Source organism: Chionomys nivalis, chromosome 4 (genome assembly GCF_950005125.1).
Source record: "Chionomys nivalis chromosome 4, mChiNiv1.1, whole genome shotgun sequence".
NCBI classification, from domain to species: domain Eukaryota; kingdom Metazoa; phylum Chordata; class Mammalia; order Rodentia; family Cricetidae; genus Chionomys; species Chionomys nivalis.
This window is the reverse complement of record NC_080089.1, coordinates 105,910,518-105,933,983: the sequence shown is the minus strand read 5'-3', so window position 1 is coordinate 105,933,983 and position 23,466 is coordinate 105,910,518. Positions and strand designations below refer to the sequence as shown.

Genomic DNA, 23,466 nt, shown 5'->3' with positions numbered 1-23,466 from the left:
CTTCAAATTCCAAATCCTGTCTGCCTTAGCCTCAAGTAGTTTGGAGATAGACAATGAAAAGGTTGAAGTGAGGGGGCTGGAGAGATGACTTAGTGTTTAAGAGCACCGGCTGCTCTTCCACTGGATCACAGAACCCACATGACAGCTCACTGCTGTCTAATTCTAGCTCCAGGGGATCTTACACCTTCACCCATACATGTTGACAGGCAAAACACCAATGCACGTGAAATAAAAATTAAAAAATCATTAAAAGAAAGTTGAAGTGGACTCTACTTCTGTGTCATTCCAAATAAACCATAAGGCCAGGGGCAAGCAAACTTGCAGGTACAAGCAGGGCCCTAGGCTTCATCTCAGCTGCCTTTCTGGGAAGGAAACGAAGACAGTTGCCTAGGGGACAACCTGGGACACCATCGCCATCTGGTGGCCACGGTGTAGCTATGGCAGCCATCATGCCTGTAGTGCTGACTGAAATCTGAGAAGACAAAGAGACCCGAGGGAGGATGACTGGACAGCTGGGAAAGCTTCCCAGGGTCACAGGAAGGGACTGTGTGTACTGTTCTAGAAGCCCTTGCTGGGCCAAGGGCTCTGCATTCCCAGGAGTTCCTGCTTGCCCAAGGTCTTAGGGTTTTTACATAGAGCCAAGTACACCCATCTTGGCCTTTGTGCTGTCAGTTTCTACCTTAGCGTGGGCAGTCTTACCCCTGTGGCCAGCAGCTTGGCCTCTTCTCTCCTAGTTTCTCTCCATCTGCCCTGGTCTAGGGATGAGTTACTGTTTCCAGCCCTGATATTTCCTATAGCATTCCTCAAATTTATCTCTGCCACCCAGGCAACTGGCCAGTTCATGCTCAGAGCCCCCAACCCCCACCCACCTTGGAAAGCAGCCCCTACAGCCCTCAAACATTTCCTTTAAAATATCAAATAGAAAAGTTGGAGTATAAAGACCTTTTCATTTTTTAAAGAGTTATTCTATGCCAGGCAGTGGTGGCGCACGCCTTTAACCCCAGCACGCAGGAGGCAGAGGCAGGCAGATCTCTGCGAGTTAGAGGCCAGCCTGGTTTACAGTGAGTTCCTGTCTCTGCTTCCCAAATGCTGGGATTAAAGACACGCATCACCACTGCCTGGGCATGGAAAATTACGTTGACATAGGGTCTCATTATGTGACTCTGGCTAGCCTGGAACTGAGGTCTGTGGGCCTACACCTAGAGCACAGGGAACAAAGGTGTACACTGCTTTGCCTAAGGCAAAAGCTTACTGCATGTGCCCATTCCATCCTGCCCAAGGATGTTTTTGGTCTTCAGTGATAATGGGACTGTTTCAGCCACTCCCCTTGAGGAAATGTGGTTGCCTTAGTTTTAGTTAGGTGACCCCAGAACCCTATGGGCAATGAATCTTCCTTTGAGTATATAAGAAACTAGGTAGAGGGGGCTGGAGAGATGGCTCAGTGGTTAAGAGCACTGCCTGCTCTTCCAAAGGTCCTGAGTTCAATTCCCAGCAACCACATGGTGGCCCACAACCATCTGTAATGAGATCTGATGCCCTCTTCTGGCCTGCAGGCATACATGCAGACAGAATATTGTATACATAATAAATAAATAAATATTAAAAAAAAAAAAAAAAAAAAAAAAAAGAAACTAGGTAGAGCCGGGCAGTGGTGGTGCACGCCTTTAATCCCAGCACTCGGGAGGCAGAGGCAGGCGGATCTCTGAGTTCGAGGCCAGCCTGGACTACAAGAGCTAGTTCCAGGGGCTGGAGAGATGGCTCGGAGGTTAAGAGTACTGACTGCTCTTCTGGAGGACCTGAGTTCAATTCCCAGCAACCCACATGGTGGCTTACAACCATCTATAATGAGATCTGGAACCCTCTTCTGGCCTGCAGGCTTACATGGAGGCTGAACACTATGTACATAATCAATCAATCAATCTTTTAAAAAAAAAAGAGCTAGTTCCAGGACAGGTTAAGAGCACTGACTGCTCTTCCAGAGGACCTGAGTTCAATTCCCAGCAACCCACATGGTGGCTTACAACCATATGTAATGAGATCTGGAACCCTCTTCTGGCCTGCAGGCTTACATGGAGGCTGAACACTATGTACATAATAAATAAATAAATAAATAAATCTAAAAAAAAAAAAAAGAAAGAAAAAACTAGGTAGAGAACATGGGTTCAAGATCACTTTTATTTGCAGAGCCTGCAACAGTTGGTTAACAATGCTAGCTAAGCCAGTACAATCCAAAAAGCCATTTTCCTTACAGCATTTAACTAACAGAATCTCTACAAACCAGACCAGAGATCAATCGGGACATACTGCAACATCGGGAAGAGGCTGCTCATTCCCTTGTTCCCCACATATTTCCAACAAGATTTGTTTTATAGCCAAATGTGCCTCAAACCCATAACAAAGCAACTAGCCATCTTTAATATGATTGATTCCCTCCCCACCCCCAGAATAGAAAGCAGAGGTAAGAGGGGAGACTTTCCCTAAGAAAAACCTGGCTAGACCCCAGAGGAGCAAAGATGAATGGGAGACTGGTATCTGAGAATGCTGACGAGCAGGCACCAAACAGGCTGCACAGCTCCTCAGAAGGGAGATGTTCCCTCAAGAGCCTCACTTCCACGGGGTTAGATTAAGGGGGTAACTCGGGTGACTCATGACTCCCTGTCCCTCAAATCAAAACATGATAAACCCAGAACATTTTAATTCAAATTTACCACACTCCCTCCTGAGAAATTCTACAGTCATCTGTAGGCCGTGACCCACTCCTTCCACCTAATGGCCTGGGCTTCTGGCCCCCGCACCCTTGGGTGCCCACCCAACACTGATTTGATACTCAACTCCTAAAATGACTTTTTTTTTTTTTAAAGGACATTCAGTGGGCATGCTCCTCCCTAGCTCTGTGGTCTCCATTCATCCCTTCCCACTCTCACCTTGGGGTACCTACACTACAGCATTCCAGCACTGGCCTGGGGGTGGCCAGATGGAAGCTGCTTGAAGTGCTTTCTTGTGACTCCGATACCAGCCACTATCCTGGGGACCTGGGGCGAGGAGGGTGGAGACAAAACTTTCCCAAGGAGATCACAAAGGACAGAGGTAGGCCTGGGAAGGTTAGCTTATGTCCTGTAGCCAAGCCTGGATCTGGTGCAGGCTCTTACCAGTATCTCAGTCCTTGACTTTGAGTAGCAGCAATCCCGGTCCACAGCGCCTCCTAGGGGTGACTGAGCTCCTAGCGCTGTCCACAACTCAACAGGTTTACCTTTTCTTATCCCTGCCCCATTTTCTTTCTTCCTTTCTTTTTTTTTTTTTTTAAATTAAAAGCAGAGGTAGTTCCTGGGATGATAAAGCTCTACCTAGAATGGCAGTATTTTGACTCAATGAAGCAGTAAAGTAAAAGTCTTGAGGAATAAAAAAATAAAAAATAAAACAATTGATGAAGCTGAATAAATTAAAGTTATCCACGAGGACCTCTTCCACCCTATCTTTGGTATTTGGCCAGCAGCACTTCTGTTTGCCACTTCTCTCCCCGCACGACAGGAGGCCAGGGTCCACCCAATAAGGCCCCTGCTACTTCTTCATGGGATGCTGTCAGAGCAATTGATGCAGCGCTCTAGACTAGAGACTCCAGTCTGCGCTGTGGCAGGTTCAGCTCTGGCAGACAGTCCTGACAAGGAAGGAGTCTTATAGGACAAAAGAATGTAACAGTAGGGTGCCCTGGGCTCCAACCTGGAGTGTAGGAGATAGGCATGGAAGGCCCAGGTTGTTCTCCACGTACAACAGCTGGCTCCTTTGCTCCCTGTTCTGTAGCAAAGGGAAAGGGAAGGGGCAGAGGGAAGCTTAGGCCGCCCCCGCCTGGCTTCAGAGCTTCTTCAGGCGACTGTACATCTCTCTTTTGCTCTTTTCCCCCGCCCAGGTCCGACTCTTGGTGCGGAACTTCTTGAGGTCTTCTTTAAAGTCTTCGTGGTGCATTGGCCGGTAACTGGGCGGCTCACAGTGGGACTAGAGGGGCGCGAGAACAAGAGGACAAGGTCAGGACACCCCCCACACAACCTGGCTTCCCGTTGCCTAGAGCTGAAGACTGGGAGAAGCAAAGGCCTGAGGCTTAGCGGATGTTCATCTTGTCCCCAGAACCCCAGCAAGCAGCAGAACTATGAACCCATGATCCAGCATGGATACATGCTCACTAGACACCTCACCTGACATTTTAGGAAGAACTCCTTGTATCCCCCCTTTAGGACATACAGCTCAGGGTAGTGGAGTTTGGGGTATTCATTGCCAAGCCTATCTCTTTCTCTCACATATCGACACCTAGTAAAAAGGAATGAAGGAGAAAGTCAGGTCGCCTCTTCTGGTGAACGGGAACTGGAGACAGCAGTCTGCGGTGCAGGCACTCCTTCCTAAGAGCACACTGCTGACACCACCTGTAGCAGCAGCCCGCAACCAACCTGCCCACTCTCCATTTCCTCTAGCATCTCCCCCATCACCTCCTTTTAGAACAGAACCCTTCCTTCCTGTGCCTTTAGAAAGACTGACTACTCTCTACACTTCCTGGGAGTGAGTAATGGAACCTTAGTCTCACTAGTCTGCCCACACTGCCCAAACCTGCGTACAAGCTGCAGTGTCTGTGCCTTACAAAGATGGTGTACACCTTTAATCTCAGCACTTGGGAGGCAGAGACAGGTGGGTCTTTGTGTGATCAAGGTCAGCCTGGTCAACAGGCACCTAAGCTAGAGACCATGTCCTGAAAAAACCAAAACAAACAAATAAATGCAGGTACCAATAGTTTGAATTTATCTACTTCTCTGTATTACTGAGGATTGAACCTAAAGCCTTGTGCTTGCTAGTCAAGCACCACCAAGACATGCATTTTCCAGTCCTTACTGTAACCTTTTTCTTTTATTGAGCCCCCATGCATGCTCAGCCTCACCACTGTATCGTTAATGGCTGCGCTGCATTTTATTGTCAATGGTATCTGCTATATAGCAGGTATCTACTCTCCTATTCTTTTGGTGCTGGGCTTGAACAGGGACCACACAATAGACAAGTGCTCTATCACTGTCTTGAGCGAGACCAGCCTGTCAGCAAGTTAAGTTTCTTTGATACAGGGTCTCATGTAGCTCAGGAGGCCTGGGGACTTCAGAGGTGACATTTGTATAAGAAACAACCGCTTGATACTTAAAGGTGTTACATGAGATCAATAAGTAGAGCTAAACAGTGGGGGGAAATGGGCGTCAAAGGAGACAGAGGTCAAACATGGCATTTGAGCTAACACTAGCTAAGTCCATAAAATATATTCAAGAAATCTGCTTAGAGCCAGGGGGCGGTGGCACACACCTTTAATCCCAGCACTCGGGAGGCAGAGGCAGGCAGATCTGCAAATCTCTGTGAGTTAGAGGCCAGCATGGTCTACAAGAGCTAGTTCCAGGACAGGCTCCAAAGCTACAGAGAAACCCTGTCTCGAAAATAAAACAAACAAAACAAAGAATTCTGCTTGGGTGGTGTTGATGGCCTTTTATCCCAGCACCTGGACTACAGAGCAAATTATAGAACAGCCAGGATTACACAGAGAAACCCTGTCTCAAAAAAAGGCTCAGTGGATAAAGGTGCTTGACAACCTGAGTTGATGGCAGAAATCCACATGGTAGAACACTCTCAAGCTGTCTTCTGAACTCTACAGACACAACGTAAATAAACAGCAATTTTAAAAGGCTGTTTGTGAAACAAATCACTGATTAGGACAGAATCAAGGGAAACTATGTAATACAGAGAATCGGCTCCCATAGAAGCCAGGCTTACACGTCACGTGCAGACTAAAGCACTAGAGTGACCTGAAGTGTACACAAGAGTGCCTGACAGGCTACCATTTTGCTGCTAGTGAAAAAAGCAGACTACCAGGCTCCACAAAAACATCATGAAGCTTCTGCCCCTGCAAGCCTTATTATTCATGTGGTACTCACATGCGAGGGCCTCTTTCAGAAGAAAACTCACAGTGGAACACGACAATGACACGCTTGCCATCGGTAGGCACGATAGGTTTCTTGAGCAAGAAGTCCTCAACCTCTTCTTCCATGTGCAAGTTCACAGCACCCTTTGAAGACACCAGATCCTGCTGAGTCACACTTGAAGTAGAGACTCAATGAGAGCAAGCTCCTCAGACTAGTTCACAACTCTGCAGATCTCCTGACGCAGCTCTCAATGAGGCTTTCTCTGTAGGTCTATATACTTCGCCCATTCAGCAACAAAAGAACTAGGAATATCTCAAATTTAAAGTGCTGGGCCACCACATTTAAACACTGCTTTATAGGGTATTAAAATGTTGTTTTGTTACCAGCTCCTTTCTTTCCAGAACTATGTGTTCTAACATGACCTTCCACCAAGCAGGCACCTTGATTATAGAACAGAGGCCTGGTACAAACATCAAGGCAGGCATGTTGCCGGACTGGTCAAACATTTATATTTATTATATCTCAAATGCTATGGAACCCTTTGTGGCTCCATTGCACAGCTTAGACAACAGGGATGCCACCTAGAAAGGTCCTGCAACAGGAAAGCATGAGGGTCAGACAAAGGAGAGCGCGGCAACACAGCGGTAGAGAGGAACTAACGGGAACATTCACTCAGTTCACACCTACTGTTTTGCTCTAAATTCTCACCATCAGCTGAGAGATGTCAATACCCCACCTCTAAGCCCCCTAAGAAAATAAGTCTCAAGAATACAAACCTTAAAAAAAAAAAAAAAAAAAAAAAAAAAAAAGAATACAAACCTTGATGTGACCTCCTTCATATTCATATGGGTATCGGCAGTCAATAATAACAAACTCTTTAATGAGATTGGCAAACTTGCCATTCAAAACAGATGCCATCTATGAAGAGAAAGGATGGTGAGGTGTCAATGTTAGCAGTCAGGTAACAAGATTCCAACTTCCTATGTGCAGTGGGTTCCACAAGTCTGACTTACAATTTCTGGAGAAATATATTTCAAATCTTGATGCTTCCCAGAGACCGTATGGAAGAGATAACCCTTTTAAAAAAGGAAACAGAAGATACTTAGGGGAACGTGAAAGTTTAAGAATGCCGTTCACTCTGCTGCCCCACAGGTAGGAAGCAGCTCAAAAAAACAAACAAACCCAGAAACAAACAAAAGTGAATGGTATATGCTAATTACCCTTCTGTGCACTTAACTAACCCCTGGATATATAATGGTTGTTTGTCATGGAGGCAAGTTCTCATTATGTAGACCAGTCTGCTCCAAACTCATTGAGATGTGCCTGCCCCTGGGATTAAGGGCATGAGCCACCACGTTCAGCTTTGAGGCAGTATAGGCCAGGCTGGCTGGCTAGGAACTAGTCACCCTGAGGTTAGATTTGAACACAGGTGATTTCCTTTTTCCCTCATTTTTAGTCAGGAACACACAGTGGCTAGAGTATGAAGACTTAAAAAACGCAGTGAGGAGAACCAGATATAGTCACTGAGGCACTAATAACAGCCTTTGGGAGGAAGAGGCAGGAGGGTCATAAAGGTTACCTCTAGCCTGAGTAGGATATGAGACGAGGGAACAGCCTAAGATGACTTTAGAGACCCCGCCTTGGAAGCGAGACAGTTTGCTCATCTGATGAGCACCTGGTTGCCCAGCATGGAGTTAGGCAATGAGAATGGAAAGACAGCCTTGGTCCAGCCTTAAGAGGAACATGGCAGTGTTACTTAGAGGACAGCTGGCCCAACTAAGAGCTTACCCATGACCACAAGACAAACCACCAACAGTCTCAACTCAAGTTGAATGTTACACAGGGCTTTACTTGTTTTTCTCTTCAAATTCCCTGTTGTCTCTTTATTTTTTGAGACAGGGTATCTATATGTAGATTAGGCTAGACTTGATTATTATTTTTATAGTCAGAAGCCCAGTTCCCAGAAACCTGCACTATGGGTAGCCACACAGGAAACCACTAAGCTAGCAACAGCCTCAAAGACCAACATGAACCTCATCATTAGAAGCTCAACTTGCTCCTTATCTTTTACTTTTTTTAAACTGTTGCCTTGGAGGCATCTCAGGAGCCATCTTGAGGAAGGAGAAAAGTTAAGTAGGGTTCTAGCTTCCCCCATCACCTCCCTAGCACAATCCCAACTAGATAATGCTTCTTGCAATTACCTTGGAGAAATCCCCTATAAGGTCTCTTGGATCACTGTCCAAAATATTCTCAATGGTTCCTTTGGGTGAAGATGTCAGGGATAAAGACTGGTGTAGAAGCTGTAACAAACCAAAGGTAGAAGTTGACCAAGGTTTTGACTGAACTCCTAAAAATATCTACCTTGGCCATGGCAGGAGACTGGAATAGGGATGACTACACTAAGGGTAAGAAATTGTGATGAATCAGAAGGAAAAAGATAGGTCCTATTATTTATTAAATAGTTGAATTTTTCTGAAAACCCCTCTATCCTTTTTACTGTGTATCTTTGGCTGGCCTGGACCTCTGGAGCTTGCTAATGGAGACCAGGTTAACATCAAACTCAGAGATCCATAAGGATTATAGGTATGCCCCACATATCTAGCAACTTTCTTTTTCATTGTTCATAAAGAGAACTATTAAGCTGATAATAAGGAGGACTGCTACAAGCTTGAGCCCAGTTAAGGCTATATTTGCCTAAAAACAAACAAGAAAACAAAAACCAAATCCAATACCAAAACAAATCATTGTCCTGTATCTCACAAAATGAAATGTAATTACTTTATCTCAGCAGAGTCCACCAACTTCTGATAAGGTTGTTTTGTGAGAAAACAAACTCAAGAAGTTGTAAAGATCACTTAGATCGCTCTAAATAAATAGCCTTCTGTGCTGTCCCCTGGCAGCCTGGCACAGCTCCAGCAAACAGGGACAAAAGGAACCACTGTGTAAGCAGGCCTGAGAACTAGTAATCTAGCAACCCACAACCTGAATATCCAGGGAGGAAGATTTGGACTTTGAACCAACCATTTACACCCCCTCCTCCAAGGACAGAGTATAAGTCTGTCAAAGGCATGGTGAGGCCAGAGAGGCAGCTCAGAGGGTGAAATTACTTGTGTATTATATGCCTGCTAGCAATCCTGGGAATCTATGAAGAGAGACCAATTCTGGGAAGTTGTGTTCTGACCTCCCCACGTCATGGCATCCTCAGGTATCGCACCAAAATAGTATTATTTTTAAAAAGAAGAGGGTGGAGATGAGTGAGCACCTTAAGATTCTTTCCCAAGCCTAGCCTGTCAGGTTAGAGCTGAGAGACAGCTCCAGACAGCTGTCTTTGATGATACCCCCCACCACCACCACCACACTTCACTTAGAAGATCACTGTACCCTTTAGAGTACACAGTACTTTCTCTAAACCCTATTTCCCATTAAAAGAAACCACATGTCAGACAGTGGTGTCTTTAATCCCAGCACAGAGGCAGGAGGATCTGTGAGTTCAAGGCCATACTGGCCTACAGAACGAGTTCCAGGACAGCCAGGGCTAGCTATAGAGAAATCCTTTCTCCAAAAAACCCCCAAAACTCAAACCAAACAAATCTGGGCATAGCAGTGATTCCAGCACTAGGGAGACAGGAATCAAAAATTCAAGATACCCCCAACAAAAAAGAGCTGGGCAATGGTGGTGCACGCCTTTAATCCCAGCACTCAGGACTCAGGAAGCAAAGGCAGGTGGATCTCACTCGATAGCCAGCCTGGTTTACTGAAGGAGTTCCAGGACAGGCCCCAAAGCTAGAGAAACCCTGTCTGGAAAAACCAACAACAAACAAACAAAACCATACAGGGGCCAATAAGATGGCATAGCAAAATTCTTTGCTGCTGAGTTCTATGCCTGGGACCTACATGGTAGAAAGGGAAATAAATGTCTCCAAGCAGTACTCTGACCTCCACATGTTTACTGTGGCTATATGCCCCTACCCATAAAAACCCAAACAAACCACCGCCCCCATAATAGAGAAATTGGTTCAACAGTCAAGAACACTTGTAGAATTTAGTTTCCAGCATCCACATGGCAGATCACAACCATGAGCAATTCCAGTTCTAGTGCTCCAGGTATGCACACAAAACAATCATACACATAGATCATTAAAAACAGCCAAAACCCACAGAATAACAAAAGAATGAACTTCCACAAATCCAGATACCATATCACCACTAAAATACTAGGGCGGTTTAAAACGAGATGCTCCCATAGTTGGAGCATTAATATGTGGTCCCTATTGATGACACTGCTTTGGGAGGCTCAGAAGTTATACCGCTAGAGGATTTATGTCACTAGGTTTCGTTGTTCTCCTTTTTTCTTTTTTAAATATTTATTTATTATGTATACAATATTCTTTCTGCGTATGCCCGAAGGCCAGAAGAGGGCACCAGACCTTATGACAGATGGTTGTGAGCCACCATGTAGTTGCTCCTAATTGAACTCAGGACCTTTGGAAGAGCAAACAATGCTCTTAACCGCTGAGCCACCTCTCCAGCCCTGTTCTTTTTTTATTGGTTGTTCGAGACAGGGTTTCTTTGTGTAGTCCTGCCTATCCTGGAACTCAGAGATCTGCCTGTCTCTGCTTTTGAGTATTAGGATTAAAGGCACACACCATGACCTCCTGGTTAACAAACTCTTTTTTCTAAAGTTGGCTTTGTTATGGTGTCTTTTTCACAGCAATGGAAAAGTAAGTAATACAAACACCTAAAATGAACAACTAGCTATACACCACCAAATACTACTCAGAAATATAGAACAAATGCAACTCATATACTGTTATTGAATACACCATTCTGGAAAACTATTTGGCAGTATATGCCAAATCGAACCATGCTCTGGCCCACGACCCAGCAATTTACCCCTCTGAAAAATCTAGGGATAAAAAGACTATGGGCCAGTGGCAACCCCTAGATTTGTGACAACTGTAGAGTTCTTTAACAAGACAGACAAAAAAGATATAGCACAGAGGCTGGAGAGATGGCTCAGAGATTAAGAGCACTGGCTATTCTTCCAGGTCCTGAGTTTAATTTCCAACATCCACATGGTGGCTCACAACCATCTATAATGAGATCTGGTACCCTCTTCTGACATGCAGGCAGAACACTCAATAATAAATAAATCTTTTTTTTTTTTAAAAAAAAAAAAAAAAAAGATATAGCACAGATAATGAATGAGAGACTGATAAAAGTCATGCATACCTGTAATCCCAGCATCAGGACAAAGACAGGAAGATCACTTTAAGGTCCAGGCCAGCCTGAACATAGAGCAAGACCCTGCCTCAAAAGCCAAAGCAAAAGAAAAACCTAATAGAAACAAATAACACAACGCCCAAATAAAGCAAACAGAACAGAATAAAAAAATAGAGCTGTATTTCACCATCAGAAACATTCTAGACTAGGTGGTAGTACATTCCTTCAATGCCAGCAATGCTGAGACAGAAGCTAGCTGATCTGCGTTCAAGGACAGTCTGGTCTATAGAGTTCCAGAACAGTTAGGAATATACACAGAAATCCCGTACCCCGTCTTAGAAAAATAGAGTAAAGCTTGGCAAGGATAGGACCATCAAGTAGAAATGTTTAGAACTGAAAGACAGTTATCACTCTAGACCAAAGGAGAGCTTGCACAACTAACCTCTTGGGTTGGCTCTATATCTGTTTTGACAGGACTGGACACACTCTTCCTCCGCTTCGTGCTTCTTCGAGGAGACTCTTCATGAGATCGTTCTGTTCTCTTCAACAGGGACCTAGTGCTGGAGCTGCTGCTGGAGCTGCACGGAGAAGGGGAGTCAAACAGCCTGCACCGATTGCCCTTAGGGTAAAAGAGACAGATCCACTCTGGATTAAAATTTGACCACTTGAATGACAATCAGTCTAAAATCTAGGTCCTAAATCCTATGTTATTCCAGTCAACATAGTTTTAAGGACTACTTTGTTCAGTAGCTCAACTACTCAAAACTCCACATACCGGAATAACTTACAAGGTTTGTAGGTCTTCTCATGACAAGGGGAGCTGTCCAGAGGCTTGCCATGCATGAAGGGGTCTCTTCATCATTCTAGAGGAAGAGAAAAACTGCTTTTAAACAGATCCAGCAGAGGAAATGAAAGAAAAGGACCCAGCCCAGATTAGCATTAATCTAAATGCTTTGCAATTAACTTTCCTAAAGAATGCCAAACATGTCTGAATAATTTTTTTTGTTTTGTAATTGGAGAAAGAGCCTAGAACACAGGCTGGTCTAACTTGCAGTTTATGGCAACCTTGTTCAGCATCCTGTATGTTGAAATTACAGGCATGCACCACCAGGAAAGGCTAGTACAAAAGAGCTTGAACCTTGCTATATCTTAGCTACAGTATCTGAAGAGCTGGAGAGATGGCTCAGCTGTTAAGAGAACTGTTTTTTCTTCCAGAGGACCAGGGTTCTCTTCCCAGAATCCACATGGCAGCTCACAACTGTCTAATTCCAGTTCCAGAGGATCTGACACACTCCTACAGATATACATGCAAGCATAATACCAATGCACATAATATAAAAAAAACCCTGAATTTAGAAGATATTTGTATAATTATGAAATAATAAACTTGAAAAACACATTCTTATTTCCCTACTCCTGAAAGCCCAGCTAGCAGTAAGACAGAAGGACCTTCCACTCTGCAACAGGATTTAGTCAAGCAGGGAAGTCTCAATAATCTCATAAAATGAACTAATCAGCCAGCTGAGACCCCAGGAACTGTTTTTATATAGGAGGCTTCTCCAGTGGTGTCTAGAATGTAGGCATAACCATGCACCCTCAGATGATACCTTTAGATTCTCTCCATCCAGAAGATCTATGAAGCCATCGTCCTCATCAGACAAAGTGGCTCTCACAGGTGACTGGGATGTAAAAAGAGGACTGAAGTTTCCGGACTCACTGCTATCACCTTCATTTGAAGAGAGCTGGAAGACAAAACAGAAGACATGCAGGTGCACCATATGTGAGCCTGGTGTCCTCAGAGGTCAGGGGAAAGCAATGGGTTCCCTGGCTCCTGAGAGAGGGTTTCTCATGTAGCTGCGACTGTTCTGGAATTCACTCTGTAGACCAGACTCTGAATTCAGAGATCAACCTGCTTCTGAGATTAAGGGTGATCACCACTGCCTAGCTCATGAGCTTATATGTACTACGATGTATAAACTGCGATAGTATATAATCAGATGGAAACAAGGGAAACCTGTTTACCCCCACAAATGTTTGATTCTTAGCATCCACCTCAGACGGCTCACAGCTTCCTGGAGTTGTAGGTCCATGTGATCCTAAGCCTCTGGCCTCCTCAGGCATCGGTACTCACATGCACCCCTTCCCACACACACATAATTAAAAATAAAAATGATTTTAAACAGGCAGCCGTGATACACACCTTTAATCCTAGCAACTGGGAGGCAGAGACAAGCAGATGTCAAAGTTAAAAGCCAGCCTGGTCTACAGAGTGAATTCCAGGACAGCCAGGAATACACAGAGAAACCCTCTCTCAAAAACCAAAAAAGAGCCGGGTGGTGGTGGCGCACGCCTTTAATCCCAGCACTCGGGAGGCAGAGGCAGGCGGATCTCTGTGAGTTCAAGACCAGCCTGGTCTACAAGAGCTAGTTCCAGGACAGGCTCCAAAACCACAGAGAAACCCTGTCTCAAAAAACCAAAAAAAAAAAAAAAGAATTAAAAGAAAACATACCTGCCCAATTTTAAATTGAGGGATTATGATTATGTCCTAGACATTACAACAAAATCTTTGCAGCTATAACCCCATTTAAACTCCAGGGCACACTGTCACTTTAGTTAATCCCTGTTAATCCCTGTGTTCTTCCTCAAGTGCTCCCAGACTCCACCCTGCATTAGCCCCTGAAGATGCTGGAACTACCTGTACCAACATACCCAAAGAATCCTCTGCTTTTTGTTTAATAAAAGGAAACTGATGTTTAAGGTTACCAGATCAGACACCTCACCTATTTGACACCCAAACCTGGAAACCAGTTGGCTGTGGTGGCAAACACTCATAATCCTAGAGACAGGAGCATTACGAGTTCAAGAAGTTTTGAACTACATAGAAAATTTGAAGCTAGCCTGGGGTTTTTAAGAGATTCTGTCTCAAAAATTGCAAACAACAAGAATCTCAATTCTATAAACAAAAGCCCAACCAGTAAAATTAACACCAGCTTTTTAAAAGTCTACAGCCCCTATAACTATTAGTGCCTTTAATGATCAAGCAATCACAGAAAATCTTGGCATTCTGATTCCCAAGCATCCACCAAATATCTTCTATTTCAGTATATTCTCAAACTGTTATGAACTGGAGAATCTACAGTTAAATTCTAGTCTACTATTTACATGTCCTTTGTCAAATAAATCAGCTTCTCTAATGAAACTTCCTAATCTGCCAAATGAGGTAACTCCAGATAATTCACAGGCCCCAGCCTTTCAAATGCTGGGTTTATAGACATGAGTTAACTAAAATAATAGTAAACTTCTTAAAAAAAGAAAAAAAATCTAAATTTATTTCTTAAATATTTTTTAAAAAACAATCTTTGCTTTTTTTTTAAATTTTTGAAACAGGATTTCATGTAGCCCAGGCTCACCTTGAAATCATGGCAAAGCTGAAAAAAATCTTGAATTTCTGGTCCTCCTCCCTTTACCTTCCAAGTGTTTGGGTTAAAGGCATTCAGCATTAATAAATTTCATACTGGTACAACACACATGAATGCATGCGTGCACACATGACTGCAGTGTTGTAAATCCTATTCTCATGATGAATTCCCTATATGAAAGTCACAACACATACCATACGAGCTGGGGCTGAGTTCTGCCTGTATGTGAAGAGATCTTTATTCTCCTCATGTACATGAACATTGAAGCAGCCACGAGATGCAGGTCTTACAGGCTTTTTAAATTCAAATGCTTCCTGCAAAACAATATTCGATATATTTTCTACTGTCCATAAAAAAACAGCGTTAAGACTGGTGGGATGGCTTGGCAGGTAAATACACAGTTGCACATACATGGAACACCAACACAAAAGTAAAACACCTATAAACACAAAAATGCATGCATCCAATTTTTTTAAAAAGATTTATTTATTATGTATATAGTATTCTGTCTACAAATATCCTATAGACCAGTTGAGGGCACCAGATCTCATTACAGATGGTTGTGAGCCATCATGTGGTTGCTAGGAATTGAACTCAGGACCTCTGGAAGAGCAGTCAGTGCTCTTAACCTCTGAGCCACCTCTCTAGCCCCATACATCCAATCTTAAGTACTAAAAACAGCAACTGCTAGTAGCAGTTTTTATATTCTAAATATTTTCTGAATATAAACTTGTCTAACCATCGAATACAACCCGACTGCTCCTATTTTACAAGTAAGCAAAATAGGCCTCCTCCCTCACACCCCCAGTTAAGGTTTTTCAGTGTAATAGTTCTGGCTGTCCTGGAACTTTCTATAGACCAGGCTAGCCTCAAAATGGAAACTAGGTCTTCCAGATTAAATGAAGTACTTAGATCTTGAAGGACACCTCCAGAAAGTTCTTTAGCCTATGTTATTATTCCTGTTTAGAACAAAGCTTCCAGGAAGGCAGCCTTGGAGAAGTCAAGCTTGGATCAAGAGCCAGATTAGCACTAGAGGTGGACAGATTGTTCTAAGCACACAAGGGAATCCATGGCACAAACAGAATCTACGTTCCTACAGGCAATTGGTTTTATATTAAACTTAGAAAATTTTTTAAAATATTTATTTATTTATTATGTATACAATATTCTGTCTGTATGCCTGAAGGCCAGAAGAGGGCACCAGACCTCTTTACAGATGGTTGTGAGCCACCATGTGGTTGGTGGGAATTGAACTCAGGACCTTTGGAAGAGCAGGCAATGCTCTTAACCACTGAGCCATCTCTCCAGCCCCCTAAACCTAGTAATTTTAAGGGTGATAAACTCTGGCATTTTAGCAGAGAATGGGAAACAATAAACATACGAAAGTACAGTGAGCGCCTGCTTTAGACACGCCACCCTACAAAGTTTAGGGGTAAAGTCAGGCTTCTAGATGAACCACATCATCCTCAAAACCACTATTTCAGATATTCTGAGACTCACAGAACTCGCATGGCTTTGGATTTTGGCTCAATATTCTAATGTTTATATTCTTGGCAGTTATTCACAGAAAATAAGGTGTAAGGAAAACATGCTGCTAGGTAGGCCCAGTGTGGAACGTTTTCCAAACACAATACAGATTTTCACAAGCTTACAAGTCACCTAAGTGTTAGAGCCAAAAAAAGGAAAAATCTCAAGTAAACACTTCTAGAAAAAACTATTTATGGATATAATTATACCTCACAAAAGCTACTTACTAAAAAAATCCAGCCACATTTACCTGCCAGGTACCATTCTAAATTCTCGACATATAAGAGATTAACAGACGCTCCCGCAGCAGACTTCTCTTTCCATAACTTAGTCAACGGGCTTGTAAGCCGCTGACACTGGGAGGCTTCCCTCCCAGCCTGGGTTACCCTGTGGATACTATACTCACATTTTCCTTATTTTCATCCTGGTCGATGAGCTGAAAGATGTCAGGGTCTAGTGAATCAGAATGGCTCCTCTTTAGCGCTGGGCTACAACCCAAGAGTTTCTGCTACCAAAGAAAAAAGAGAAATTGAATTCAGTAAAGAAACACAATGGAAAATTCAGTTTTCCTTTTTATTTTTTTGATAGGGTTTCACCCTGCATCCCAGGCTGGCCTTGAGTTTGAGATAATCCTCCTGCCTCAGTCTCCAAGTGCTAAGATTACAGGTTTGACCCATTACACCCAGCCAAAACTTCATTTTTGAGACAGGGTTTCTCTATGTAACAGCTCTGGCTGTCCTGGAGCTTGCTCTGTAGATCAGGCATCAATCAAACTCACAGAGATCTGCCTGTCTCCACCTCCCAAGTGCTGAGGTCACCACCGCCTGGCTCAAAACCTCCATTCTTAAAGAAATGAAGCGGGGGTTGGGAGAGCTAGCATCCCACATACTACAGCAGATAACCAGTAAATGTGTCCAACACTATAACTTCGAATGGCCTTACGCCTAATCATATAAGGCTTATAGCCCCTTTGGCAGGTATAGTATATTATAGTGCCAAACCTAGTACCAGTTGCGTAATAGGAACCTTTCCGGTCTGATAAACTGGGACTGAGGACAAAGTCCACAAGAGGCAGACTGTTGAAGCTGTTCTAGGTAATGCCTTACTGCTCAGTCTTAGAAATGTAGGTGCTGCTGATATTTGGGGTCAGTTTACAGATATTAGCTCAAAATCACAACAGAACTTACAGGTAAGGAATGTATTCTCCTCAGGGAAATTTCAAGGCTGTAATGAGATCAAAAGGTAAATGTGAGAAGAGGTATGTATATCAGCAGATTCACATTGCTTAACTTATAGTTTGGGGAGTGGGTGGGCAAGTCAGGTTCTCATTATAGCAAAGATATACAAGAATGAATGTCTAAAGCTTCTCCAGTCCCAGGAGCAACCCAAAACACTAGGCATCGAGACGGAAAAACCTGGTATCTCTTAAAATACATACATTCCTTTAAAGCTTTAATGCCAAAAGGTGGAGCAAGGGAAACCACAGCTAAGAAAAAGGAGGGAAAATCCTGGCAACTGCTGACACAAAACAATGTGTTCATTCTCAGTAATGTTTCTGGGATCCAAGCATCTCACTGCCAACAGCCAACTGCAGAGGCCTAGCCCACTGCATGAAATATTCACCCAAAGATTAGCAAGTCTGGACAACAAGTGAGGGCACACAAGTTTAATCCCAGCACCCAGGAGGCAGAAGCAGGTATATCTGAGTTCCAGACTAGTCAGGGCTACATAACGAGATCCCGTATCAAGAACCAATGAACAAATTTCTTTCCTCTTCTTTTTGGCAAATCCAGGGCCTCACACACGCCACACAAGTACTATCACTGAGCTCTTCATTTCTTTTATTTTTTTTTGGTTTTTCGAGACAGGGTTTCTCTGTGGTTTTGGAGCCTGTCCTGGAACTAGCTCTTGTAGACCAGGCTGGTCTCTAACTCACAGAGATCCGCCTGCCTCTGCCTCCCAAGCATTTTCTTTTATTTTTAAAAAATAATTTATCTTTATTTTATATGCATTGTTGTTTTACATGCATGTGTGTCTATGTGAGGGTGTCAGATCCCCTCAGTTACAGACAGTTGTGAGCTGCTATGTGGGTGCTGGGAATTGACCTCAGGTCTTCTGGAAGAATAATAGCGAGTGTTCTTAACCACTAAGCCATCTCTCCAGCCCCTTCACCTTTATTGAGTCAGGGCTTCGAATCTCTGACCCTTCTGCCTTAACTTCCCAAGCAGCTGAGACTGCAGCCTGTGCCAGTAGGACTGATTAAGGAAAACTTTTCTTCTAAGCATAAAAGTTAAAAGCAAGGAATACATACTTTTCTTTACTGTCCAAGGGCCCAGGAGAATCTAGACAGAAACCTTTGAGAAATAAAAACAAAATTCTTAGGAAATAATGTTTTTAAGTAACATTTTCTAACTATTCCACAGATTCTCTTCTATTTTCAAATACCAATAAGAGAAACAAGATTCAAGAGACAACTGATATCAAGATTGCTTTTCAGATAAGAGTGACCCATATCCTTTTGTGGAATTATTTTATTTTCAAATCATATGACTAATTTATGGGAATGAAAAATATAACCATCTAGGTATGAGTTCCAAGAGGCCAGCCTGCTGTACACAGTGAGATTGTGTCTTAAAGAGTGGACAGGAGCATCAGAGAAATGCAAATCAAAACAACTCTGAGATTCCATCTTATACCTGTAAGAATGGCCAAGGTCAAAAACACTGATGACAAGTTATGCTGGAGAGGCTGTGAGGAAAAGGGAACACTTCTGCATTGCCGGTGGGAATGCAAGCTGGTACAACCCCTTTGGATGTCAGTGTGATTTCTCAGAAAATTAGAAAACAACCTTCCTCAGGACCCAGTAATACCACTTTTGGGTACACATCCAAAGGATCCTCAATCGTGCCACAAGGACATGTGCTCAACTATGTTCATAGCAGCTTTGTCATAGCCAGAGCCTGGAAACAACCTAAATGCCCCTCAACCAAACAAAGAATGGATAAGGAAAATAATGTACATTTACACAATGGAGTACTACACAGCAGAAAAAAAAAATATTGGCAGCTTGAATTTTGCAAGAAAATGGATGGAGCTAGGAAACATTATTGAGTTAGGTAGCCCAGACCCAGAAAGATAATTATCACATGTACTCACTCATAGGTGGTTTTTAAACATAAAGCAAAGAAACTCAGCCTACAAACCACAATCCCAGAGAACTTAGACAACAATGGGGACCCTAAGAGGGACATACATGGTCCTAATCTACATGGGAAGTAGAAAGTAGAAAAAGACAAGATCTCCTGAGTAAATTGGGAGCATGGGGACCTTGGGGGAGGATTGAAGGGGGAGGGGAGGGACAGGGAGGGGAGCAGAGAGAAATGTGGAGCTCAATAAATAATAATAATAATAAAAGACGGGGCTGGAGAGATGGCTCAGTGGTTAAGAGCACTGGCTGCTCTTCCAGAGGTCCTGAGTTCAATTCCCAGCAACCACATGGTGGCTCACAACCATGGTGGCCAGCCTGGACTACACAAAGAAACCTTGTCTCAAAAAAACAAAAAAAGTGGTATAGAGACAATTCAGAAGAGCGAGCGCAGCTATTCTTGCAGAGGACCAGAGTTCAAGTTCCAGCTTCTATTGTCTTGAACTCAGTTCCAGGGAATCCGACATCCTCTTCTGGCCTCCAAGGAAATCTATGCACATGGCATGTAACACGAGAGTCATTCAGGCAAAATACCCACACATATAAAATAAAAATGAAGTTATTTTTAAAAAGAAAAGAGACTCGAGCTGGAGAGATGGCTCAGAGGTTATGAGCAATGCCTGCTCTTCCAAAGGCAGCAACCACATGGTGGCTCACAACCGTCTGTAATGATGTCTGGTGCCCTCTTCTGGCCTGCTAGCATACAGAATACTGTATACATAATAAAAAAGAAAGAAAAGAGACTCAACACTTATTTTCTCTTCATGAACTGCTCCCTTCATACCAAACAGCATGTCACGCCATGCCATGATTTCTGCATGGAGTGTTACCAGTTAAGTTCCTAGGAAAAAGACATGATGCGGGAAGTTCCCAATAGTACTCCCCACATGGCTGGCTCAAAGGCGAATGGCAAAGATTGAACAAATACCTGGATCCGGCTGGGGCACAGTAATTCACACCTTTAACCATAGCACACAAGAGGTAAGAGGCAGACGGATTTCTGAGTTTGAGGCCAATGTGATCTACATATAAATTTTGAAAAATGAGGGGCTGAAGAGCTGGTTCAGTGGTTAATGGCACTTGGTGTTCCTGTAGAGGGACAAATTCAGTTCCCAGCACCCAAATGAGACAGCTCACAGTGGCCTGTAACTCTCCAGTTTCAGGGCCTCTTCTAAATGCCTTCTGATCTTGGCAGGCACCTCCATATATACGTGCATACACTCATAAATAATAGTACCTGAATCTGTCGATTCTGAGGAGCCCATTCTCTGTAGACTGCTGTTGCTTCTCACCTCCATTGGCTTCTCACACTCACTGAAACCAAGAGAAATACCTCCGCATGAGCAATTCCTAGGACATAATTAAAAAGCAGCCAGGCTGCCGAACTATTATTCTGAGACGAAACCAAGGCCACCCCACACTCACACTGGGCCACCCAGAACCCAGTTGGCATTTGAACAAAGAAAGGAGTGGATCTGGCTTTGGGCCACATTGTAGGCCATGCCTGTGGCAAATGCTGGGTTATTTCCTTAAAGGAGAGCCTTGGTTGAAGGTACTATGCTGGGAGTAAGGGCAAAGGTGGGGAAGACAGGAATCCCAGTTCTTCAGGGGCTGGAAAAATCCTGACCTGTTTAGAGAAGGAGAGTCCCAAGACTGAAGGAAAAATAACTTCACTAAAAATAGAGTAATCTGTTTTTGCTGTTGTGGTAGCGTAGCGCACGAATATTTCCAACACAGAAAAGTTAAGTAGAAAGGGCTAGCTAGGAGAAGGTAGACGGGGAGCTGGAAGAAACGTGCCGGCCAAGTGCCTGCATAGACTTTGCAAAAATGCAAGAAAAGAAAATGCCATGTCCCTTTGTTGAGAAGGAACAAAGCTTACAGGAAACTCAGATCCGGCGCGGCTGTTCAGCATAAAAAGTAGAAGTGAGGGCCTAGGAGGGCCCATTCCCCCCCGTGGGGGGTAGATTTCAGAGTTCCCTGGGAACAGAGACAGAGTACAGAGAAATCTGAAGGGGGTGAACAAGATACTAAGCCCAGCAGTCTCCCTCGCTCCCCGGTCTGGCTCGGGCTGAGGATAGCCCTGGACTATCCGAACGGCCTCTCCCGCCCAACATTCTGCCCGGGGGGGAGGGTGCACATGGCGGGTCCTGGCCAGGCCATCCCGAATCCGAGCATCAGGACCAGCTGGACAAACCCTGCGTCCTGCTAGATCATCCCAAGGGTCGACCAAAGGCCAGCGGCCTGGGGCATCGCTTGCCGGTCTCTCACCTGCCCAGCCCTTCCAGCTGGTCCATGGTGACCGTCAGGTTGGTGACAGGGGACAGTCCGCCAGCAGCCGACGCGCCAAACAGCGCCTTCCCCGTGGGCTGCGGAGCAGGAGTGGGGCTGCAGGAGAAGAGCAGGCGGCGGCGGTGGGGGGGCTCCGGGCCCAGTTCCATGGCGCCGCCGGGCCTGCCCGGACTCCCGCTCCGTCTTCCTCCGCCTCCGCTGCGCCGGGCCCCGCCCCGCTGGCACCGGCTTCAGCCGCGTGCCACGCCGCCAGCGCCCGCGGGTCAAACACAAACACGACCCCGCGGTTCCGAGACGCGACCGCCACGGGCAGCGGCGCGGACGGGCGAGCGTCGGGGACTCGGCAGGCGCCGACCACAGGCACCAGTGCTTCCCTCTCGGGCCCGCGAGGCCCGCAGGCTGGCGGGCGCCTGCAACCTCGAGATTAAATCCAAACAAACTCCGCGGCCCGAGAGTCTCGAGGCGACCGCCCGGAATAACTAGGCTCCTTGCTCCGTCCCCGACGAGCAAAGAAGCGACCCTCACCACCGCCACCACCAAAGTGGCCTTAGCGTTAATTGCTGCACAACTAGGAACGCCGCCGCCCCGCCCCTTTCCTACTTGGCGCCAAACGGAATTCACCAATCAGGAAGCAAACTTCCCCTCGCTCCCGAATGACAGCTGAGCTGGACCAATAAGAAGGAAAAGAGGAAGCCTCTCGCGGGCCTCCTCGAAGCCACTCCCTCTCTCAGGCCGAGCTAGGCCTGAAGAGTTGGGAGGTGGCAGAAATGAGAAGGGTGCTCGGAAGTCAATGAAACTCCCTGCGGGGCGCTAGTCCCGACGGAAAGGCCTGCTGCTCTTTTCCAGTTGCATCCTGGGTAGTGTAGTTCCCGCGCTGCACATCCCTAGGGGGCATACGGACTAGAAGGCTACCTGGACCTAGTTTTGACTCTTCTCTAATTATGTAGCACCATGGATCCCTCTTTTCCTTCACAAGCATCCAAGCTCTAATTTTGTTTGTTTGGTTTTCTTTTTTTCTTTTTTTTTCTTTGTGTGTGTGTGTGTGTGTGTGTGTGTGTGTTTGAGAAAGGATTTCTCTGTATTCCTGGCTGTCCTGGAACTCACTCTGTAGACCAGGCTGGCCTTAAACTCTGCCTCCTGAGTACTGAGATTAAGGACTCCAGGCTATAATTATATTAAAGTATATGTTTTTGAAATAGTGATTTCCTTTATAGCCCAGGCTGGCCTCGAACTCGTAGTAATCCTATTGCTTAGGTGAGACACACCATACTCTGTCAGGCTTGGGTTTTATATGGAGAAAGAGATGGAAAGACTGCTAGGACTGGACTCCTGACCACAAGTGTTAACAAACTCTTGTCTTGTTGCAGGAGAGGTAAGATCTATATACAATATGACCTTAGCATCCTTTATGTTTCTTGTAGGCTCTCAGATCATTCCTTCTTTTTCATCCTTTCTTTCCTATTGGGAAGCTCTAGAGAGCAATGTTTCTGGTGAACTTGTTTTAGTTATTGTTTTATTTGCTGTGAGTAAATCCTATGGCTTAGGCTACTTACAGAAGAAAACATTTTTTGTTTGTTTCCCAGGTTTCTCTGGGTAGTCCTGGCCATCCTGAAACTATCCCTGTAGTCCAGGCTGACCTTGAATACAGAGTGCTGAGATTAGAGTTGTGTGCACCACTGCCTGGCAGAACAAAGCATCTAATTGGGTATTTGCTTACAGTTTCAGTGGGTCAGTCCATGATCAGTGGGAAGCAGAGAGGTGTGTGATGGAGCCATCGTTGAGCATTCTGTCCTGATTCAGGGACAGCTACTAGACAGACAGAGAAAGACCCTGGGCCCACCCCTAGTGATACAACTCCTTCAAGCCT

General features: G+C 44.7%; 1 protein-coding gene across 3 annotated transcripts; it reads right to left on the bottom strand.

Annotated features, from left to right (window-relative positions):
- Positions 1–2,166: 2,166 nt before the first annotated feature.
- On the bottom strand, positions 2,167–22,146 carry Cdc25a (cell division cycle 25A). 3 transcript variants are annotated; one of them, XM_057768719.1, is made up of 15 exons: positions 21,579–22,146; positions 20,548–20,624; positions 18,417–18,459; positions 17,293–17,329; positions 16,512–16,613; positions 14,773–14,892; positions 12,767–12,901; positions 11,948–12,022; positions 11,602–11,778; positions 8,138–8,236; positions 6,950–7,012; positions 6,756–6,854; positions 5,949–6,079; positions 4,188–4,299; positions 2,167–3,990 (listed from the first exon to the last, which is right to left on the bottom strand). In XM_057768719.1, exons 1-15 carry the CDS (start codon positions 21,746–21,748, stop codon positions 3,850–3,852), a joined length of 1,581 nt encoding a protein of 526 aa, XP_057624702.1. In that variant the 5' UTR covers positions 21,749–22,146; the 3' UTR covers positions 2,167–3,849. The 3 variants fall into 3 exon arrangements, with proteins under 3 accessions (XP_057624702.1, XP_057624703.1, XP_057624704.1); XM_057768720.1 differs by having other exon boundaries at positions 16,512–16,610; XM_057768721.1 differs by lacking the exon at positions 4,188–4,299.
- Between the last annotated feature and the right edge of the window lie 1,320 nt (positions 22,147–23,466).

Bases quoted from the DNA above. Each gene is read 5' to 3' on its own strand.
- Cdc25a (XM_057768719.1), bottom strand. From the start codon at position 21,748: ATGGAACTGGGCCCGGAGCCCCCCCACCGCCGCCGCCTGCTCTTCTCC. The intron at 17,330-18,416 runs GTATGTATTCCT...ATCTCATTACAG, and splicing joins CCCTTGGACAGTAAAGAAAA to CCTTGAAATTTCCCTGAGGA. The intron at 7,013-8,137 runs GTAATTGCAAGA...CTTTTTTAAAAG, and splicing joins TTATAGGGGATTTCTCCAAG to GGTTATCTCTTCCATACGGT.